Genomic DNA, 22,484 nt, shown 5'->3' on the forward strand with positions numbered 1-22,484 from the left:
GGGTTCAATACTCATTAGAATATATCAAAATTACTGTGGTTGTCCTCATTACTATAAAACATTTGATGACATTTGTTTTGAATATTACCATAAATATTTACAGTAAAGGTCAAACATGTGGGACAGGTGAATTTTAAATGTCAGTGAAAGTTGGACAGGTACTGTTACATCTCAAATGTGTTGGATCATGTTTACATGTTTTGTACACTTATTTCATGCATTGGAGCAACTCTCAAAGACACCTATGTCATTTTAAAGATTCTCAATATTATGTCATGGATGACGGAAAAGCTTTTTTTTGTACATGTCCACACAAATGTCTCTGTTCATTCCAGGTGCTTGTATTCATAATGGAACACAGTCTGTTGCCTTTATATACATTCTGTGTACTCTTATTCATTTACATACAGTATCCATAATTAACTTGCGGTCATCAAATAAAAATCTTCATGGCACAACATCCCTTTAAGACCCCCTTGAAGGCATTGGTGACGCTCTGTGCCACGTGTCTTTTATTTAAATTTTAACACTTATACAAAAAATAACAAAAACATCAACTAACAGTTATAAACTGATAAAATGTGTTGTGAGTCAACGCTACCTTTCCAAACGCAGCCTAAATCACTTTGTTATTGTTCCATATGTCTCTCCTGAAGTCTTACATCACGAGTGCACACTAGATTATCTGGACACCAAACACTACATACAGTACATACACAAGCCACAGCTCTCCTCCTCCTCCCTCTCCAGCCTCTCTTCTTCTCCATTCCAACACAGAACATCACAGAAGGAGGCGCGGCCCCTGCTCCTCTCTCAGACTAGAGATCTCAATCTGTCTGTTCACTTCATCCTGGCACAAGGAGGAATAAAAACTCAAAAGGCCCTCCCACCCTCGACGGTGGTAAGACAGGTGTTTACAATCCTCCTTCCCTCCATCCATCCCTCCCTTCCCTCCATCCCTCCCTTTCTGTCAGGGAGGGAACGCTCCTCGTCCCTCTCTCCAGAAAGAGTCAAGTAAGGGTGCATCTCAACAGTCTGAAGCGGCGTCCTCCCCTTGACTCCTTCCCTTCATCTGCATCAACTGGTCGAGATGTCGCTACGAAACACAACGTCAGCTTCACCCATCCCAGGTTCAGATTAGTGAAGCACCGGATGCCAGGGGAGGAAGCCAGGTTGGACTATTGAGATACAGCCGTGAGAGAGAGAGACTTTTCTAGAGCCCCCCTCAACCCCCCCCCCCACCCCCCCCCCCCCCCCCACCGTCTCTCTAGGAGTAGGAGAGGTGTGAGCCGTTGGAGATGTGCGAGGTGACGGAGGTGCTCCGGCTCAGCACGCCGTCGCCCCCGCCCGCCCCGCCGGGCCCCCCCCCGGACGCCGTCCTCCTCAGAGGCTGGGGGCTGTTCCGCAGGGCCATGAGGCCGGGGCCCCCCCGCACGCCCAGCCCCCCGCCGCCGCCCCCCCCTCCGTAGATGCCCCCCTGCGAGGAGGACGAGGACGAGGACGAGGAGGAGGGCCCTGACACGGAGGGCGGGGCCGGGGGCGGCGGCGGCAGCATGGCCAGGGACTGCGAGGAGGAGCGCGAGGGGAGGTGGTGGGAGAAGGGGTGGGGGTGCGGGTGGGCCAGGTCGCCCCCGGAGGAGCCCGCCACGCGCACGCCGGCCCACTCCCTCTCGCGCTCCCGCTCGCCGCGCTCCCGCTCCCTGTCGCGCTCGCGCTCGCGGTACAGCTGCGGCGTGCTCTGGTGGTGATAGTGCTGAGGCAGGTGGTGGCGGTGGTGGTGGGCGGAGCCCGAGGACGAGGACGAGGAGCGCGAGGAGTGGTGCGCCTCCCGCCCCATCGCCGCCATCATCCCGTGGGAGGAGGAGGAGGAGGAGGACGACGACTCCCCCCGGCTGCCCCCCCCTCCCCCTCCCCCGCTGCTGTTGTGGCTGCGGCGTGCGTGCGGCTGGGCGCCGGGCGGGGCGCTCTGGGGGTGCAGGCCGTGGCTCCAGTGGCCGGCGCCGGCGGAGGAGCGCGGGCCGGGGGGCGGGGCTCCAGGGGGCGGGGCCCCGGGGGGGTAGCCCTGCTTGGGGTAGGCCTCGCTGGGGATGCCGGTCAGCGCCATGTTGCTGAAGCCCAGACGCATGCTCTCGGAGTCGAAGGTCTCGATGTCGCAGGCCTGGCGCTCCAGCAGCGTGCGGATCCGCTCCGACCGCTCGTTCTGCAGAGACAGCATCTCCTCCTCGATCTGCACAGAACACACCGGCTAGAACACACTAGAACACACCGGCTAGAACACACTAGAACACACCGCCTAGAACACACTAGAACACACCGCCTAGAGCACGCTAGAACACACTACAACACACCGCCAAGAACACCGGCTAGAACACACTAGAACACACCGGCTAGAACACACTAGAACACACCGCCTAGAACACATTAGAACACACCGGCTAGAACACACTAGAACACACCGCCTAGAATACACTAGAACACACCGGCTAGAACACACTAGAACACACCGCCTAGAACACACTAGAACACACTACAACACACCGGCTAGAACACACCGGCTAGAACACACTAGAACACACCGCCTAGAACACACCGCCTAGAACACACCGCCTAGAACACACTAGAACACACCGGCTAGAACACACCGCCTAGAACACACCGGCTAGAACACACCGGCTAGAACACACCGGCTAGAACACACTAGAACACACCGGCTAGAACACACTAGAACACACCGGCTAGAACACACTAAAACACACCGCCTAGTACACACTAGAACACACCGGCTAGAACACACTAGAACACACCGGCTAGAACACACTAGAACACACCGCCTAGAACAAACTAGAACACACTAGAACACACCGGCTAGAACACACTAGAACACACTAGAACACACCGGCTAGAACACACTAGAACACACCGCCTAGAACACACTAGAACACACCGGCTAGAACACACTAGAACACACTACAACACACCGGCTAGAACACACCGGCTAGAACACACTAGAACACACCGCCTAGAACACATTAGAACACACCGGCTAGAACACACTAGAACACACCGGCTAGAACACACTAGAACACACTAGAACACACCGGCTATCACGTCTACGTGATAGACTACTTCAATTCTGTGTGTAGGATTTTTTTAAATCACTGTCATTGTAGCTGGTTTTCCTCCACAGAAGACGGGACCTGGGAAACCTTCCAGAGCAGAGCAGGTCAGTGACCTCACTAGACCGGCTGCCCTTTGATGTTTTTCCACGATTCCGTCTTCCTTGTATGGAAACGACTGCACTGATGGTGATTTTTAAAAACCTACTTGACACTGGACACCCAATCAATCACACACATCCTCACTTGAATACCTCACAGAGAACAAATCTACTGTACAACACCTCTGCACTCTCTCACTGGAACATTCTTTCTCTCACACTCACCCTCTCTCACTCACTCACTCACCCCCCCCCCCCCCACACACACACACACACACTCACTCACCCCCCCCCCCCCCCCATTCTCACCCCCCCCCCCCATTCTCACCCTCTGCTCCAGCAGGGCTCTGCGTATGGAGACGCGGTGCTCCAGGTCCGAGGCCTCGCGGTCGTGCTGGGAGTCGGTGTGGATCTTGATCTTGCTCTGGTAGGCGTTCAGCAGCTCCAGCTCCTGCTGCAGCTGCATCCGCAGGACCTGGTACTCCGCCTCCTGCGTCTCATCCAGCCGCAGCTGAGGATGACACGGGACAGGACAGGACAGGCGGGGGGGCGTGAGTATGTACAGCTGGTCTGGGGGGGGGGGGGGGGGGCGTCTGAGGTACAGTGGGAGGAGAACTCAGGTTGAATCTCAGAAGTCTTTCCTTGATTCCTGGTGTTCTCTGTCTCCTTGTCAGACATTGAGAGGCAGACGAGGAAACAGGCCGTAAGGAATCAAGTGTTGAGGGTCAGGGAGCTGGGGTGGACAGAGCAGGGGTACAGGGGACGAGGTCAGGGGTACAGGGGACAAGGTCAGGGGTACAGGGGACAAGGTCAGGGGTACAGGGGACAAGGTCAGGGATGAGGGTTATGGGTACAGGAGATGAGGTCAGGGATGAGGTCAGGGGTACAGGGGATGAGGTCAGGGATGAGGGTTACGGGTACAGGGATGAGGTCAGAGGTACAGGGGACGAGGTCAGGGGTACAGGGGGACGAGGTCAGGGGTACAGGGGACGAGGTCAGGGGTACGGGGGACGAGGTCAGGGATGAGGGTTATGGGTACAGGAGATGAGGTCAGGGATGAGGTCAGGGGTACAGGGGACGAGGTCAGGGATGAGGTCAGGGGTACAGGGGACGAGGTCAGAGATGAGGGTTACAGGTACAGGGGATGAGGTCGGGGATGAGGGTTACGGGTACAGGGGATGAGGTCAGGGATGAAGATTACGGGTACAGGGAATGAGGTCAGGGGTACAGGGGATGAGGTCAGGGATGAGGGTTACGGGTACAGGGGATGAGGTCAGGGATGAGGGTTACGGGTCTGTTTGAGAAAGCCTGACAGCGGTCTGTCCAGACTGAGGGCTGTTGAGAGGTGATGCCACAGACTGTATAACAACAGAGTGATGTCACTGGTCAGGTGTCTCTGAGTCTACATCATATAAGATGATCTACCGGAAACAACATGGAGGATTTTCATTCATTAAAGGTAAACACAGACGAGACGTGGGGAGAGCAGGGTCATGGGTGTCTGGGGTTGGGTGTGAGGGAGGGGGGGGGGGAGAGCAGGGTCAGGGGTGTCTGGGGTTGGGTGTGAGGGAGGGGGGGGGGAGAGCAGGGTCAGGGGTGTCTGGGGTTGGGTGTGAGGGAGGGGGGGGGGGGGAGAGCAGGGTCATGGGTGTCTGGGGTTGGATGTGAGGGAGGGGGGGGGGGGAGAGCAGGGTCAGGGGTGTCTGGGGTTGGGTGTGAGGGAGGGGGGGGGGGGAGAGCAGGGTCAGGGGTGTCTGGGGTTGGGTGTGAGGGAGGGGGGGGGGGGGAGAGCAGGGTCAGGGGTGTCTGGGGTTGGGTGTGAGGGAGGGGGGGGGGGGAGAGCAGGGTCAGGGGTGTCTGGGGTTGGGTGTGAGGGAGGGGGGGGGGGGGAGAGCAGGGTCAGGGGTGTCTGGGGTTGGGTGTGAGGGAGGGGGGGGGGGGAGAGCAGGGTCAGGGGTGTCTGGGGTTGGGTGTGAGGGAGGGGGGGGGGGGGGAGAGCAGGGTCAGGGGTGTCTGGGGTTGGGTGTGAGGGAGGGGGGGGGGGGAGAGCAGGGTCATGGGTGTCTGGGGTTGGGTGTGAGGGAGGCCTGAGGGAGGGAGTGGGGGGGGGGGGGTTGTCTGGGGTTGGGTGTGAGGGAGGGGGGGGGGGGGAGAGCAGGGTCAGGGGTGTCTGGGGTTGGGTGTGAGGGAGGCCTGAGGGAGGGAGTGGGGGGGGGGGGGTTGTCTGGGGTTGGGTGTGAGGGAGGGGGGGGGGGGGGGGAGCAGGGTCAGGGGTGTCTGGGGTTGGGTGTGAGGGAGGGGGGGGGGGGGAGAGCAGGGTCAGGGGTGTCTGGGGTTGGGTGTGAGGGAGGCCTGAGGGAGGGAGTGGGGGGGGGTTGGGTGTGAGGGAGGCCTGAGGGAGGGAGTGGGGGGGGGGGGGAGAGCGCTCGGCCAGCCTGCCCGGGGAGGAACGGTGTGGTGCAGAGAGAGAGTGTGTGACGTCTGCTTGCCTTACTCACAGCCTGAGTGGACAGCATGTCGTTGATGGAGTGGTCGTACTGCTCGGCCAGGATGGCCAGCTTGCGCGTCTGCTCGTCCTTCAGGCGCTTCAGGACCGCCTTGTGGTCCGACTTGGGCGTGTTCTCCAGCAGGTGGTTCCGCAGGGCCTTGTACTGCCGGGTCTGGATCTTACACGTGTCCTGGAACTGACGCTTGATCTGCAGCTCCTTGGACTGGGGGACAGACAGAGAGAAGGCCAGCTGGGCTCAGCTACTGGGATACGCACGCGTGTGTGTGCGTGTGTGTGTGTGTAGAGATAGAGAGAGTTAAGAGGTTAGGAACGTGAACTGAATTTTGAAGGTGAGGAAATCGCCCACTTCAGTAGGTGGAATATGTTAGGAATAAATAATAGCCTAATAGAGAAGGAGTGTATGAGCACTATAATCCCACTGATGATGTGTATGGACCTCTGTATGGTCAGCCTACGGTGGTGGAACCTACTGGACAGTGAGACCAGACAAGACTTTATCTTCAATCGCTTTTGGCAAGAGTGGCAAAAAAGTTCAGTAACTGTTAAATTGTAAAGATGGTATAATATCCTTTCATTTTCCTATTTAAGTCTATTTCTGTGAATATGAGGTTGAAACCCCAGAGGCGTCTGGACGGTGCTGGGCGTCTGCTGGACAGGGGTGAGGACGGTGACTCCCGTCTCTCTCCTGGGTTCCAACTTTTCAACTGCTGTCATCAAAAGTAACGGTAATATGAGGTGACCTCTGAGAGTCACCCAACCCCTATTACAATATCAATCTCACCGTTTCCAAACAGTGTCATCAGTGTTATATAATAACAATATGTCAGTTGTTGAAATCAGTTTAATGGCGTTACGATTAAACATGGACATGTGTAGCAACGGCCGCTCATTTATAGGACTATACTAATCTAATGAAACATCACACTGCTTCCATGTTGAGGCTGAGTATGAATACCTTTCCTGAGATTATGAAGTCATGTTGAACTGACACCCTACTTCAACTTTTACAAACACACTACTACCACCGTCTCAAAAGTGATCACTGAGAACCTTTTCCCCATCTCTGGTTTTGGTAGCACTCCGCCTGACCATAACCACACCAGCTTTCTCTCTGGCAAATACCTCAGTCTAGGACCCAACTAAGACCCTCTAGGAGCAGGTGAGGCTGAGAGACTGAGGGAGGATACCTCAGTCTAGGACCCAACTAAGACCCTCTAGGAGCAGGTGAGGCTGAGAGACTGAGGGAGGATACCTCAGTCTAGGACCCAACTAAGACCCTCTAGGAGCAGGTGAGGCTGTGAGACTGAGGGAGGATACCTCAGTCTAGGACCCAACTAAGACCCTCTAGGAGCAGGTGAGGCTGAGAGACTGAGGGAGGATACCTCAGTCTAGGACCCAACTAAGACCCTCTAGGAGCAGGTGAGGCTGAGAGACTGAGGGAGGGGCTGCTAGGGACTGACCAGAGGACTCGTGGCTCCAGACAAAATGAGTGAGGATGAGGGGGATGGTGGGTAAAATACTCAGGTTAAGCTGGAGGACTTCTCTGTTAAAATACGTCTCTATTCAAACACAAAGGGGCAAATGAGAATGAGGTAATAATGGAACACAAAGACAAATCATAAAAATGAAAAGGACAATGAATTTAACAAAAAAGGTATTTATTTTGTCATTTATTTTGGTGAGGAGAAAAATCTGTGTAAATTTTACAAAATATTGCTTATCCTTCCTCACATACAGCACACCACTCACTCACTAATGGGAGGGTGACATGGAAACAAAATGGCCGCCAAAAACTTTATGCAGTACTAACTTTATAAATACTGCATATATTAAATATTCATATAAAACTTGCTGTGATAAAACTCTGTGGAAATGCAAACACACGCAAACAGAACAAACAAATGTAAACATACATAAAAAAATAAGACAAAACCTCAACTGGAACACAGAACAAATAGCATTTGAAATCATAAATTACATTCAGATCACAGCCAAGGGGGAAAATAAAGTATTTGTTTTTAGGGTAGATATATCAGCCTCTAGTTCAGCCCAAAGGTGTTGAACAGAAAACTGATCTTCAGGACAAGTCCTGCTGTAATGCAGGTCACCCAGACAGCAATGCCCTACTTTTCACTGGGTCACCCCAGAGTGCAGAGAAGATAGAGTTCCCTTCGCCTCTGAATCCTCCGTCACCCCCTCCCTCCCTCTGAATCCTCAGTCACCCCCTCCCTCCCTCTGAATCCTCAGTCACCCCCTCCCTCCCTCTGAATCCTCAGTCACCCCCTCCCTCCATCTGAATCCTCAGTCACCCCCTCCCTCCCTCTGAATCCTCAGTCACCCCCTCCCTCCCTCTGAATCCTCAGTCACCCCCTCCCTCCCTCCCTCTGAATCCTCAGTCACCCCCTCCCTCCCTCTGAATCCTCAGTCACCCCCTCCCTCCCTCTGAGCGGCTCCACTCAGGTGCTCCTGGGAGTTCGGTCCTCCTGGGGGAGGAGCTTCTGGGCCGGTGTGCAAGGTAGCATTCCTGCACTTTCAATCAGCTGTTTCCTAATATCTTTTTTTCCTAGGATACTTTTGAAAGAGCCTCTCCCCCGCTACACTCTTCACATCAAAATCATTTATATTTAAAATCTTGGATTTGTCAAAAGTGAGGGCAAATTGCGCATAAATATGAATCTAACCAGGATTATTTGGAGCCCAAGTCCAATACTTCTAGCCACCAATCCTCTATTTACGGCCCACATTTCTGTCATATTTTAAAACTATTCAAGTATAAACCCTAAACCCCCAGATTCAGTGGGCCAGTCTCTGAGTGATGACCGGGCCGTTTGGGGTCGTTTCTTCATTCAGTATTGCATTTCCTTATATCGTCACATTCAACATTTCCCAGCAATCTTTGGACTTGATTTAGAATTGCATATGCGCCCAAAAGATTGTCTACATGGCTTCAGATACATTTAACTGTATTAAAATTTCCCAATTACAGCTCAATATAATAATAGTCAAGCTACTGATATTTAAACTAGTGGTATATTTCACCATGTGTCTGAGTATTAATACCTCAGACAGAACTGCTAGCCTATATCTTCACTTATAGGATCCTCAGAAACAAAGTTTACATGGTAAATCATAATAAGATTATTACTCAGTGTAATAAGTACTATCTATTAAAGCAGAGTGATAACCATATTAACCATTTCATCAGCTTATGTTGGTGTAAGCTGTTGGTCACCTTCTTTGGTGTAAAATAGCTAATAATGGCAATGCCATAACAGCATCATGAAATGGGAATATAGGCAGCAAAATACTAGATACAACACTGTGGCCTCTGTCTCTGCAGAACAGACGATTAGAACATGCTATTCTATAGAGTATAGAACATTAGAACATGCTATTCTATAGAGTATAGAACATTAGAACATGCTATTCTATAGAGTATAGAACATTAGAACATGCTATTCTATAGAGTATAGAACATTAGAGGTCATGACTGTGACCTCTCTCTATAGAGTATAGAACATTAGAGGTCATGACTGTGACCTCTCTATAGAGTATAGAACATTAGAGGTCATGACTGTGACCTCTCTATAGAGTATAGAACATTAGAGGTCATGACTGTGACCTCTCTATAGAGTATAGAACATTAGAGGTCATGACTGTGACCTCTCTCTATAGAGTATAGAACATTAGAGGTCATGACTGTGACCTCTCTATAGAGTATAGAACATTAGAGGTCATGACTGTGACCTCTCTCTATAGAGTATAGAACATTAGAGGTCATGACTAGGTCGTGACCTCTCTATGGAGTATAGAACATTAGAGGTCATGACTGTGACCTCTCTCTATAGAGTATAGAACATTAGAGGTCATGACTGTGACCTCTCTATAGAGTATAGAACATTAGAGGTCATGACTGTGACCTCTCTATAGAGTATAGAACATTAGAGGTCATGACTGTGACCTCTCTATAGAGTATAGAACATTAGAGGTCATGACTGTGACCTCTCTCTATAGAGTATAGAACATTAGAGGTCATGACTGTGACCTCTCTCTATAGAGTATAGAACATTAGAGGTCATGACTGTGACCTCTCTATAGAGTATAGAACATTAGAGGTCATGACTGTGACCTCTCTCTATAGAGTATAGAACATTAGAGGTCATGACTAGGTCGTGACCTCTCTATGGAGTATAGAACATTAGAGGTCATGACTGTGACCTCTCTCTATAGAGTATAGAACATTAGAGGTCATGACTGTGACCTCTCTATAGAGTATAGAACATTAGAGGTCATGACTGTGACCTCTCTATAGAGTATAGAACATTAGAGGTCATGACTGTGACCTCTCTATAGAGTATAGAACATTAGAGGTCATGACTGTGACCTCTCTCTATAGAGTATAGAACATTAGAGGTCATGACTGTGACCTCTCTATAGAGTATAGAACATTAGAGGTCATGACTGTGACCTCTCTCTATAGAGTATAGAACATTAGAGGTCATGACTGTGACCTCTCTATAGAGTATAGAACATTAGAGGTCATGACTGTGACCTCTCTCTATAGAGTATAGAACATTAGAGGTCATGACTGTGACCTCTCTATAGAGTATAGAACATTAGAGGTCATGACTGTGACCTCTCTATAGAGTATAGAACATTAGAGGTCATGACTGTGACCTCTCTCTATAGAGTATAGAACATTAGAGGTCATGACTAGGTCGTGACCTCTCTATGGAGTATAGAACATTAGAGGTCATGACTGTGACCTCTCTCTATAGAGTATAGAACATTAGAGGTCATGACTAGGTTGTGACCTCTCTATGGAGTATAGAACATTAGAGATGTTTGGACTTGCTCAAGGTTTTTGGTTCTTCCTCTCCAGTCTACGGTGCTTGTTTTGGGTGATTGTTTTGGGGCATCTATATTGCACTTCATCAGTGACCAGTAGTGTCTTTGGAGACGTCTTAGTGAAAGGATCCGTGTTCACAGTATGTGCTGGAGGGAACTGATTTGTGGTCGATATTCAAACTGTTGAGCTTGGCCATCCGTTTAGAACTGTGCTACACTACAGTGTACGAACAAGACTTTCCTCCAAATCTTAAGACTTCTAAAAATAAAAACACAAAAGATTGCACAAACATGGTCTTAACAATAACCATAAACATGTTGTCTCACAAGTAAAGAAAATAACTTTTACAAAAAGCACAATGGTAATAAACGCTGAAACTTCACCGGGCGATAAGACAGTGACAGTACTAAAACAGCCAATCAGCTGCGGCATTACAGTACTAAAACAGCCAATCAGCTGTGGCGTTAGTTCTAAAACAGCCAACCAGCTGTGGCGTTAGTTCTAAAACAGCCAATCATCTGTGGCGTTACAGTACTAAAACAGCCAATCAGCTGTGGCGTTACAGTACTTAAACAGCCAATCAGCTGGTGCACACAGGTATAGGGGGCGTGCATCATGGTTTGGTTGAGCTTTTAGCAGCCAATCAGTGAGCTAGTGCACACAGGTCTAGGCAGCGTGCCAGATGGGTTGTCTTGTCTTTGGGAGGATTGACAATGGACCCAAAAACCAGGTCAGGACACAGAACACACATGGGCCAAAAGAAAAACACACACAAACAATGGAGGATGGATCTCAGACACACGCACGCACACACACACACACGCGCACACGCACACACGTGCTCTTTATCAGTCCCAGGCTATCTCCACGGCCTGACCTTCCCTCTCACGCTTCCTGACGAGTTCCTCCTCAGCCCGCACTCCCACCTGGCCTCGTCCCTCCCCTGCCTGTCCCCCCTCTGCCTGTCCCTGTCCCCCCTCTGCCTGTCCCTCTCCCTCCTCCTCCTCTCGCGCTGCTCTCGGACGGCGCGGGGCAGGAGGCGGGGCAACCGGCTGGGCCTCTCCTCCCTCAGGAGGCCCAGGAGGCGCAGGCGCCGCAGGCACCCGGCGGGCAGCTCTCTCAGGACCCGGCCGGCCAGCGCCAGCACCGCCGTGTTGGCGGCGTCGGCCAGGACCCCGACGGGGCGTCGGAGGAAGCGCCTGACGCCCAGGAGGCTCTTGGCGGCGGCGGGGCGCTCCGTGGGGAGGAGGCTCCGCAGCGGCACGGGGATCCGGGAGTGCCGCACGCCCCAGTTGCGGCCGGCCTTGGGGAACATGTCGTAGAGGCTGCGCTCTGCCACGCCCCCCAGCACCGACTGGCAGGCGGCGAACAGCGGGCGCGGCAGGCGGAACAGGAAGCGCATCCACAGGCGGCTGAGCCTCCGGGGGGCGGCGTGGAGGAGGGCGCGCGCCGGACGCACCACCAGCACCAGCAGCAGGTAGAGGGAGAGGAAGAGCGAGGGCGTGCTGAGGAGGGAGGCCGACACCAGGACCACGGGGACGTAGTACAGCCCCAGGCTCACCGACAGGCCCAGGACCGCCAGGCCGCAAGCCCACAGCGCCACGGACAGGAAGCTGGACACGCCCAGCGAGCAGAGCGAGCGCAGGAAGAGGTAGGAGAAGAAGAGGGCGAGGAGGGCGAGCTCGGTGGAGAGGAGCAGGGAGGCCAGCGAGGGGAGTGGCGGGGAGCGGCGCAGGGACAGGAGGAAGATGGCGAGGAGGAGGAAGGTGAGGTTGGAGGGCTGGGCGGCGGCCGACAGGGACAGGAGGAGGCAGATGGCGTGGGAGAAGAGGGAGGGGAAGGAGGAGGGGGAGGAGGGGGGGGGAGGGGGCGGGGCGGGGAGGGGCTCCAGCTCCTCCAGGGAGTCGGGGAAGTAGAAGTCGGAGAGGGCGTGGAGCTCCCGGCGGCGGGCGCGGCGCCTCTCCGGGGCGAGGGCGGCGCTGAACTCTGACGGGCAGCCGTCGGCCACGCCCCTGCCCTCCGCCTCGCCGTCCGTGTCCGAGTCACCGCTGCCTTCCTCGAGGTCCCAGGCTCCTCCCTCCACCTCCCTCCCTCCCTCCCCCGTCATCCTCTCCTCCTCCTCCTCCCTCCCGTCGTCGTTGTTCTGCTCTCCCTCCCTCTTTGGCCCCGCCCCCTCCTCCTCCTCCTCTCCCTCACAGCTCTTCGCCTCCTCCATCCCTCCGTCACCACTCTGCTCTCTAACCTCCTCTGTCCCTCCTTCACCTGACTCCTCCTCCTCCCCACCTCCCCTCCCTGCTCCTTCCTTTTCCTGTCTGCGTTCACATTCTTCCCCCTTCTCCTCCCCCTCCTCCTCCTCCTCCCCGCCCTCCCCCCCGGCCTGGTCCCCCGGCCTGCCCTCCTCCTCTGGGGGAGGCGTCTGGGTCTCTGTGTCGGGGTTCTGGTTCTGGGAGGTGGTCTCACTCACTTTGAGGCTCTTGGGCTGCTGGCGGACCTCCACGGCGTGCTTCTGACGCAGCTCCTGCTCGCGCCGCTTGTTGTACTCCATCTGGTTGGTGAGCTCGGTCTGGTGCTGGGCCCGGATCAGCTCGGCCCGCGTGCGCTGGACCGAGCCCAGCTGACGGAACTCCAGCTCCTGGGTGGACTCGTGGTGGCGCAGCAGCATGGCACACTCCAGGTCACGCAGGGTCTGCTTCTTATTCAGGTCCTGGACAGAGAGAGAGAGGGGGGAGAGAGAGAGAGAGGAGTGAGCAGAGGGATAGAGAGAGAGAGGGGGGAGAGAGAGGAGTGAGCAGAGGGATAGAGAGAGAGAGAGAGAGAGGAGTGAGCAGAGGGATAGAGAGAGAGAGAGAGAGAGGAGTGAGCAGAGGGATAGAGAGAGAGAGAGAGGGATAGAGGGAGGGATAGAGGGAGAGAGAGGAGAGGGATAGAGAGGGAGAGAGAGGAGAGGGAGAGAGAGGGAGAGAGAGAGAGGAGGTGAAGAGGGGGAAAGTGAGATTTGGTGGTAAAGGGAGATTAGAAGGGAGGGAGAAGACAGACTAATCTAGGTTGTATTTTCACTTCTCCACATAGTTCTCCTCTTGTAAAACTGTGCGACTCCACTTAAACAAAGTTAACTTGGATACAATCCACAACCAGAGAGAAGTCTGAACCAGAATACTGAGAGGAAGAGAGAGGAGAGAGACAGAGGAGAGAGACAGAGAGAGAAGAGAGGGAGAGAGGGAGGGAGAGAGAGGAGAGGGAGAGAGGGAGAAGGGGGGAGGGAGAGAGAGGAGAGACAGAAAGAGAGACAGAGGCTGCATTCCGAATCGCATACTACCCTACTATATAGTATGCCAAAACAGGATGTAGTATGTCCCAATACATAGTATGCCACATGCAGTATGCCAAAAATACCAGGATGTCCTACTACATCCGGTCGTATTTTGCAGTATGCAAGCCAGCAGGCTTTTCTGGCTATTCTGACCCACAATCCTGTGCGCAGCGGAAATGTGCGTCACATGTGCGAGTCGTGACAGCTGTAGACGAATGTCGCGTTATGGACAGCGACGGATGTGGGCAAATTTCAAGACGCAATGTTATGACAAGGTAGTATGTCCCAATTGGATGCCTACTGCTTGCAAAGTACGTACTTTTCTATGCGATTCGGAACGCAGCCAGAGAGAGCGTACCTCTCTGAGCAGGTCCTGCTCCAGGTTGTGTCTGGCCAGAAGCATCTTCCTCTTGTACTGACGACACTGCAGCTCGTAGTACTGCCTCTGCCGTCGCAGAAGCCCCGCCTCCTCCTCCGCCTGCACCTGCTGCAGACACTCCTTCTGGTGCACCAGCCACTCCTGCTTCTCCCGCTTGGGTGTCGACTGGTTCTCGTTCAGCTCCTGGACGAGAAACACGGGAGGAAGGGTTAGGAGGTGACACCAGGGTGGAGGAAGGGTTAGGAGGTGACACCAGGGTGGAGGAAGGGTTAGGAGGTGACCCCAAGGTGGAGGAAGGGTTAGGAGGTGACCCCAAGTTGGAGGAAGAGTTAGGAGGTGACACCAGGGTGGACTGAGGTTAAGGAGGTGACACCAGGGTGTAGGAAGGGTAAGGAGGTGACACCAGGGTGGACTGAGGTTAAGGAGGTGACACCAGGGTGGAGGAAGGGTTAGGAGGTGACACCAGGGTGGACTGAGGTTAAGGAGGTGACACCAGGGTGGAGGAAGGGTTTGGGGGTGACACCAGGGTGGAGGGAGGATTAGGAGGTGACACCAGGGTGGAGGAAGGGTTAGGAGGTGACACCAGGGTGGATGAAGGGTTAGGGGGTGACATCAGGGTGGAGGGAGGGTTAGGATGTGACACCAGGGTGGAGGGAGGGTTAGGAGGTGACACCAGGGTGGAGGGAGGGTTAGGAGGTGACACCAGGGTGGAGGAAGGGTTAGGAGGTGACACCAGGGTGGAGTGAGGTTAAGGAGGTGACCCCAGGGTGGAGGGAGGTTAAGGAGGTGACCCCAGGGTGGAGGGAGGATTAGGAGGTTATGAAATGGAGGAATGTGTACGGTAGGATCCATCGAGTGTGTGCAGCTATATGTGGTTGGAGAAGGGGTGGAGTATGGTTGGAGAAGGGGTGGAGTATGGTTGGAGAAGGGGTGGAGTATGGTTGGAGAAGGGGTGGAGTGTGGTTGGAGAAGGGGTGGAGTATGGTTGGAGAAGGGGTGGAGTGTGGTTGGAGAAGGGGTGGAGTATGGTTGGAGTAGGGGTGGAGTATGGTTGGAGTATGGTTGGAGTAGGGTTGGAGTAGGGCTGGAGGAGGCCTGGAGTACAGCTGGAGTAGGGTTGTTGGAATAGTTGGAGTACAGTTGGTGTGTGATTTGGTATGGATGGATTGATATGGTGAGTGTGTGGTTGCGGTACGGTCAGTGTGTGGTTGTGGTACGGTCAGTGTGTGGTTGTGGTGTGGTCAGTGTGTGGTTGTGGTACGGTCAGTGTGTGGTTGTGGTACGGTCAGTGTGTGGTTGTGGTGTGGTCAGTGTGTGGTTGTGGTACGGTCAGTGTGTGGTTGTGGTGTGGTCAGTGTGTGGTAGGGCTGCACGATTATAACAAAAGATAATTGCGATTATTTGCTTCAAAATGCTAATTGCGATTAATAATTGCGATTAATATTTAATATATTAATATATAATAACCTAAATGCTCCCAAATCACAGACGTTTATCCCTTTCTTGCTACTAACTCACTCACTGACCCCGTTTCGCTAATTTTTTCACTTCTCACGGCTGCAGGTACTGAAATTCCTACGTACAGCGCACTCAGCGGGAACGCATGTGATTGGTCAGACAGCATAAGAGCCTGTGATTTGTCCGTGTAGTCATGGCACACTCAATTCAAAGCAAAATTATGAATCACATTAATTGCGGCCTTTTGCGATTAGTTAATCGCGGAGGTCATAATTTCGATTTCCATTAATTCACGATTAATTGTGCAGCCCTAGTGTGTGGTTGTGGTGTGGTCAGTGTAGTATAGTCAGTGGGTGGTCGTGATATGGTCCGCATGTGGTTGCGGTAGGGATGTCAATGGAACCGATACTTATCGGTACCAAGTCGATGCTAAAATTCTGAAAATGTGACGGTACTGTTTTTTTGTTTTTTTACAGTACCGTAGTACCGGGGATGCAGTTCTTCCAGACCTGACAGGTGAATATTACTACTAGTGTACCGCTAGCATAGTAGCGTTAGCTAACATTCTTGGATTGAGGAGACACACGACATAAACGATTTGTCTCAGAATGGGTTTGTATGCAGCTGTTAGTCTAGTAACATTAACGAGACACGATCAACTGTCACATAGACATTCTACATCCACAATCTCTTGAAAATTAACCATTTCGATTTCCATCGACTTTATGAATTTATTTTGTACCACTATAAACTAGAGGGCTGATGGCAGCCTACCAAAAGCATTCAAAAACTTGAAACGGCTTAGAACGTTTTTGGCGGTTTGGCTAGTGCTACTTGCTAGCTTAGCTAGCGCTAGCCTAGCCATAACCATCACATCTTATTGAGGTCAAGTTAACATTAGCTTGCTAGCTTGTTCTAAAGCCAGTCTGATTCTTAGATGCCAGCATTCTTTGCCAGGTTTGCAATAAATGGATCCCTTTGTACCGTTCATGATAGTGGCTAGCTAATGTTAGTTTACCATATTTGTCACACAAGCTGCAGGCCAACCTGCAATTTGTTAGTTAGCCCACTGTTGTGGTACGGTCAGTGTGTGGTTGTGGTGTGGTCAGTGTGTGGTTGCGGTACGTCAGTGTGTGGTTGGGGTACGTCAGTGTGTGGTTGTGGTATGGTCAGTGTATGGTTGCGGTACGTCAGTGTGTGATTGCGGTATGTCAGTGTGTGGTTGCGGTACGGCAGTGTGTGGTTGCGCTACGTCAGTTGGTGGTTGTGGTACGGTCAGTGTGTGGTTGCGGTACGGTTAGTGTGTGGTTGCGGTACGGTCAGTGTGTGGTTGCGGTACGGTCAGTGTGTGGTTGCGGTACGGTCAGTGTGTGGTTGCGGTACGGTCAGTGTGTCGTTGTGGTTGTGGTACGGTCAGTGTGTGGTTGCGGTACGTCAGTTGGTAGTTGCGGTACGTCAGTTGGTAGTTGCGGTACGTCAGTTGGTAGTTGCGGTACGTCAGTTGGTGGTTGCGGTACGTCAGTTGGTGGTTGCGGTACGGCAGTTGGTGGTTGCGGTACGGCAGTTGGTGGTTGCGGTACGGCAGTTGGTGGTTGCGGTACGGCAGTTGGTGGTTGCGGTACGGCAGTTGGTGGTTGCAGTACGTCACCTCTTTCAGCTGCTCCTTGCGCTGGCGGTACTGGCGTTTCTGGCTCTCCAGCAGGCTGGTGAGCTCTTTCTTCTGCTGGGCCAGGATGTGCTGCTGGAACTTCTTCTCCTCCGCTAGAGCCGCCTTGATCTGGAAACCACATCAACAACATGGCCGACTTAACAAGCAGGGCGGGTGATGGACAACAACATGGCCCAACCTTCCGAATGAACTAACCGGAAACATCTAGTCCTGTTCCTGGTCTTTGACTCGGTTACGTATCTTCTACCTCAACAAGCCTCCTCCTCCTCTCTCAGTTCTTTACTTCCTCCCTTCGTTTCCTAGTCTTTGCTGGTCTTCCTCTCTTCCACCCTACTTTCCTTACATCCATCCCTCCCTAATCTTTCTCCAGGATGGCCTGCTGGTTAATCTCTCCCTCCTTCCATCTCCAGGAGGGCCTGTTGTTCCCTCCCTCACCTCTTTGTCCAGGATGGCCAGGTGCTTCTTGCTCAGCTTGTCTCCCTCTCCAGAGAAGCTGTTCCTCTGGTTCTCCAGCTCCTTGTCCAGCCTCAACTGGTGCTCGTCCATCTCAGCCTTCAGCTTGTTCTCCAGGCCCATCAGCTGCTTCTGGTGCTGCCGCCGCATGCGCTTGTACCTGGGGGGGGACGACCATTAGAAACCCTGCCCCTCATGATGATGTCATAACTGTAACTGCTCCTAATGATGATGTCATAACTGTAACGGCTCCTAATGATGATGTCATAACCGTAACTGCTCCTAATGATGATGTCATAACTAACTGCTCCTAATGATGTCATAACCGTAACTGCTCCTCATAATGATGTCATAACCTTAACTGCTCCTAATGACATCACATCCTTAAATTCTAATGATGATGATTATTTTTATTTATTTAACCAGGTGACAAGGGAGTCTTTTACAAGGGAGACTTGGCCAAGACAACAGCAGCATTAAATAATAATAAATAAATAATAATAACACAACCACATAAAGTAGCCTACATGTTAGTAAAAGTGCATATAGTACAATGTACAATACATCACACAAATACACAAAAAAAACAGCGTGGTAATAAAAGTACATGATACATGAAAAGTCAATCTGTTCTGATGTGATGATGTCACATCCTACCCAGACATCTGCTCCCTCAGCGCGGAGCCCTGCTCGTGTTCCTGGATCTGCCGCGTCACCAGCGACGCCGTCCTGATGGTGGCGAAGTGGTCGCGCCCGCGGCGGCGCCGGCCGCCCCCTCCCCCCACTCCGCCCCCCGCCCCGGAGGAGGGGGGCTGCTCCTGCAACTCTGGCTGGTAGGGGTCGTCGTAGATGTTGTCGTGGCTCTGGGGTGGAGGGGGAGAGGGGAGGGGGGACGGTTTAGCCAAGTTAAGTTCAGGAACTGAGGTAACACATTTGGGAAGAAGGCAATGTTAGCTTAATGCTATTCAGCACTTTGTGCCACAATGAAAAGTGCTTTATATGGCAAATAAAATAAATTGTTATTATTATTATTGTTTGCACAGACTATCTGAGGTGAGGCCAGTAGCTCTTAGCAGTGGCTCATATGTAGGGTGTTCTGGCCGTGCAGGATTGAAGGAGCGGCAGCTAAATCTGGCCATGTCAATGAGGGCTAGAGAGGGATGGGGGCGCATGAACACAGCTGTTCACCCTCCCTCCCTCCCTCCCTCTCTCCCTCCTCCTCCGACCCTCCCACACACAGACCAGACACGCTGACGGGATTGTTCTCAACCTTAAAGGTGCAGTGCGTCGAATTTTGTGGCAGAATTTTGTCTAGACATGGCAGAAATGGGATATAATACTCGTAGATGTTTTAATCAGTGTATAATCCCATGAAAATATGAATCATTCTTTTTTTGTTACCTCAGCATGAGCCCTTTATATCCACATAGGGAGCGGAACCTTCAACGGAGGCCGCCATTTTGCACCATGCAATTGTATTCAGTTGGTTGCAATCTGCAACCTCACCACCAGATGCTGCCAAAAATCACACACTGCACCTTTAACAGAAGTGTACCACTACACACACCCGCACACTGACCAGCGGCTTGTGCAGCACGGAGCTGTTGGAGGTGACGGTGTGCTCCCCCTCCTGCATCATGGCCATCTCCCCGCTGTCGTCCGAGCCGTCGGCCAGGCTGTTCACAGAGCTGCTCTGGGAGCTGGCGCTGATGGACATGGAGGGCAGTGAATGGGAGCTCTCCATGCTGTTGACCGTGCCCGTCCGCAGCATGTACTGCTCCACGTCCTGGGAGGAGGGGGGACGCAGGGTTATGGGGGGGAACGTAGATCTAGGAACACACACACACAGCCCAGCACACTCACACAGCAAACACACACACAGCCCAGCACACTCACACAGCAAACACACACACACACCTAGCACTATAACCAAGACCTACATGTCTGCATTGAGACATTCACACACTGGTTTACAGCACAGCATTCCAACCATTCCAGCATTTCCTCTCTAAGGAAGGCGCCTGGCTTCACAGGGAAGCAACCAAGCCCAGAGTCCCCTCTTCCTCCCACTGGACAATGACCCGCAGCAGAGCGGCTACGCTGCTCACACAAAGACAGGATGGATGCTAACGCTAACAGGATGGATGCTAATGCTAACAGGATGGATGTTAACGTTAACAGGATGGATGCTAATGCTAACAGGATGGACGCTAACAGGATGGATGCTAACGATAAGATGGATGCTAATGCTAATAGGATGGATGCTAATGCTAACAGGATGGATGCTAATGCTTAGCGGCCCTTCCTGAATGGACATCCTCTGTGAGAGAGCAGAAAACCATCTCTCCATCATCCAAGTCTTTATCCTCTACCATCTCTCCATCATCCAAGTCTTTATCCTCTACCATCTCTCCATCATCCACGTCTTTATCCTCTACCATCATCCAAGTCTTTATCCTCTACCATCTCTCCATCATCCAAGTCTTTATCCTCTACCATCTCTCCATCATCCAAGTCTTTATCCTCTACCATCTCTCCATCATCCAAGTATTTATCCTCTACCATCTCTCCATCATCCAAGTCTTTATCCTCTACCATCTCTCCATCATCCAAGTCTTTATCCTCTACCATCTCTCCATCATCCAAGTCTTTATCCTCTACCATCATCCAAGTCTTTATCCTCTACCATCTCTCCATCATCCAAGTCTTTATCCTCTACCATCTCTCCATCATCCAAGTCTTTATCCTCTACCATCTCTCCATCATTAATCTTTTAATCTCCTTTATCCCCAGGTTCTTCCCATCTGTCCATCCCAGCATCCTCCTCTGCTCCTCAACTTCCTCTGTCCATCCCAGCATCCTCCTCTGCTCCTCAACTTCCTCTGTCCATCCCAGCATCCTCCTCTGCTCCTCAACTTCCTCTGTCCATCCCAGCATCCTCCTCTGCTCCTCAACTTCCTCTGTCCATCCCAGCATCCTCCTCTGCTCCTCAACTTCCTCTGTCCATCCCAGCATCCTCCTCCGCTCCTCAATATCCTTTGTGCTAACGGCAAATGCTTATATGCCCGGGATTATTTGTTATAGCTATAGCATGTACATGGGGGGGGGGGGGGGGGGTTATTTATTTATCCATATCCATATATAGCATGTACATAATCCATCCAGACCCATATCTATCTTTCTTACCCTTATTTTATACCGTATGGCACTTGTGTAATTTATACATTTGTATTGGAATCTATCTGTTATTGAGCATAATCTTGGAGTCGGCAGCAACATTTCACTGTAACTGTACACGTAGGCTACATGTGACAAATAAAGAAATCCTGAAATCTTGAAACATCCATACCACCTACCTCCTTTTTTGTCCTCTTCCCCTCCTCTCCACTTCTCCCTCTCCTCCCCCCCCCCCTCCTCCACACCTCCTCTCCACTTCTCCCTCTCCTCCCCCCCCCTCCTCCACACCTCCTCTCCACTTCTCCCTCTCCTCCCCACGTCCTCTCTACTTCCCCCTCTCCTCCTCCCCACCTCCTCTCTACTTCCCCCTCTCCTCCTCCCCCCCTCCTCCACACCTCCTCTCCACTTCTCCCTCTCCTCCTCCCCCCCTCCTCCCCACTTCTCCCTCTCCTCCCCACTTCTCCCTCTCCTCCCCTCCTCCTCTAGCCTGGTATGACCATCCCGATCTAGCGAGCTCACTGCTTCGCTCCGCAATATCGGTCTGGCCTTCGCCTCATAGAGAGCGATTATGTGGGAGGGGGTACTTGCCTTGACAGACAAACACCTTCAGCCAATCAGCATTCAGCAAACATTTGCCAAATCCAGTCGGAAGAATGGCAAAAATGTCTTTTCAACCAAGAAACTCCGCTAGTGCATACTCTTGTTCTTAAGTGTTGTGATTAAGTCCATTTCTGCAATAACTGCACTTATAGCTGCGTTTATTCTTCTAACGTTAACGTTACCACCACAGGGACATGAACCAATCAGGGACTGCTTTCCACTGTGGGGCGGGACAGCAGTTAAAACGCAGGCCCTGATTGGCCCGGTATGGTCTGGATTTTGGCATAATCGCTCTGGAGGAGGCGAAGGCCAAACCGTTCTGCGTTAGTGAAACAGAATGTGAGCTCACGAGAACGGGATGGTCGTACCAGGCTTCTCCTCCTCCCCACTTCTCCTCCCCCTCTCCTCCTCCTCCTCCCCACGTCTCCCTCTCCTCCCCTCCTCCTCCTCACCTCCTCCTCCTCTCCTCCCTCCGGGGCCGGTCCGTTGTGGGCCTCGTGGAAGAGGATCTTCTTCATCTTGCGGTACTGCAGGTTGTCCAGCTCTCTGACCGCGTCCTTGGTGCGCGCGATCAGGTCCATCACCACCGTCATGGGACGCTCTCTGACCAGGAAGAGGTGCTGGACGGGAGGAAGAGGAGGAGGGAGGAGAGGAGATGGATGGAGGAGAAGGAGGAGGAGAGGAGTGGAGATGGATGAAGAGAAGGAGGACAGGAGTGGAGATGGATGGAAGGGGAGGAGGAGGAGAGGAGTGGAGATTGATGGAAGGGGAGGAGGAGGAGAGGAGTGGAGATGGATGGAAGACGAGGAGGGAGGAGGGAGGAGGAGGAGAGGAGTGGAGATGGATGGAGAAGGAGAGGAGTG

The 22,484-nt window shown here is 52.5% G+C and overlaps 1 protein-coding gene across 2 annotated transcripts in view; it reads right to left on the reverse strand.

Annotated features, from left to right (window-relative positions):
- Window positions 1–1,267: 1,267 nt before the first annotated feature.
- Window positions 1,268–22,484, reverse strand: part of taok2b (TAO kinase 2b) — a gene marked incomplete at its 3' end in the record, with an annotated part of 43,084 nt that continues 21,867 nt past the window's right edge. The window contains exons 11-20 of one of the 2 annotated variants that reach the window (XM_084456363.1): window positions 22,074–22,241; window positions 19,424–19,630; window positions 18,502–18,707; window positions 17,827–18,004; window positions 17,371–17,499; window positions 14,244–14,447; window positions 13,040–13,279; window positions 5,716–5,928; window positions 3,546–3,728; window positions 1,268–2,227 (exon numbers count right to left, since the gene is read on the reverse strand). In XM_084456363.1, coding sequence (XP_084312489.1) covers window positions 1,268–2,227; window positions 3,546–3,728; window positions 5,716–5,928; window positions 13,040–13,279; window positions 14,244–14,447; window positions 17,371–17,499; window positions 17,827–18,004; window positions 18,502–18,707; window positions 19,424–19,630; window positions 22,074–22,241 — 2,688 coding nt within the window. Of the gene's footprint in view, window positions 2,228–3,545; window positions 3,729–5,715; window positions 5,929–10,592; window positions 13,280–14,243; window positions 14,448–17,370; window positions 17,500–17,826; window positions 18,005–18,501; window positions 18,708–19,423; window positions 19,631–22,073; window positions 22,242–22,484 lie in introns of those variants that run through there. The other variant, XM_084456362.1, reaches the window with a different exon arrangement.

Source organism: Borostomias antarcticus (genome assembly GCF_949987555.1).
Source record: "Borostomias antarcticus genome assembly, chromosome: 22".
In the NCBI taxonomy this organism is placed as follows: domain Eukaryota; kingdom Metazoa; phylum Chordata; class Actinopteri; order Stomiiformes; family Stomiidae; genus Borostomias; species Borostomias antarcticus.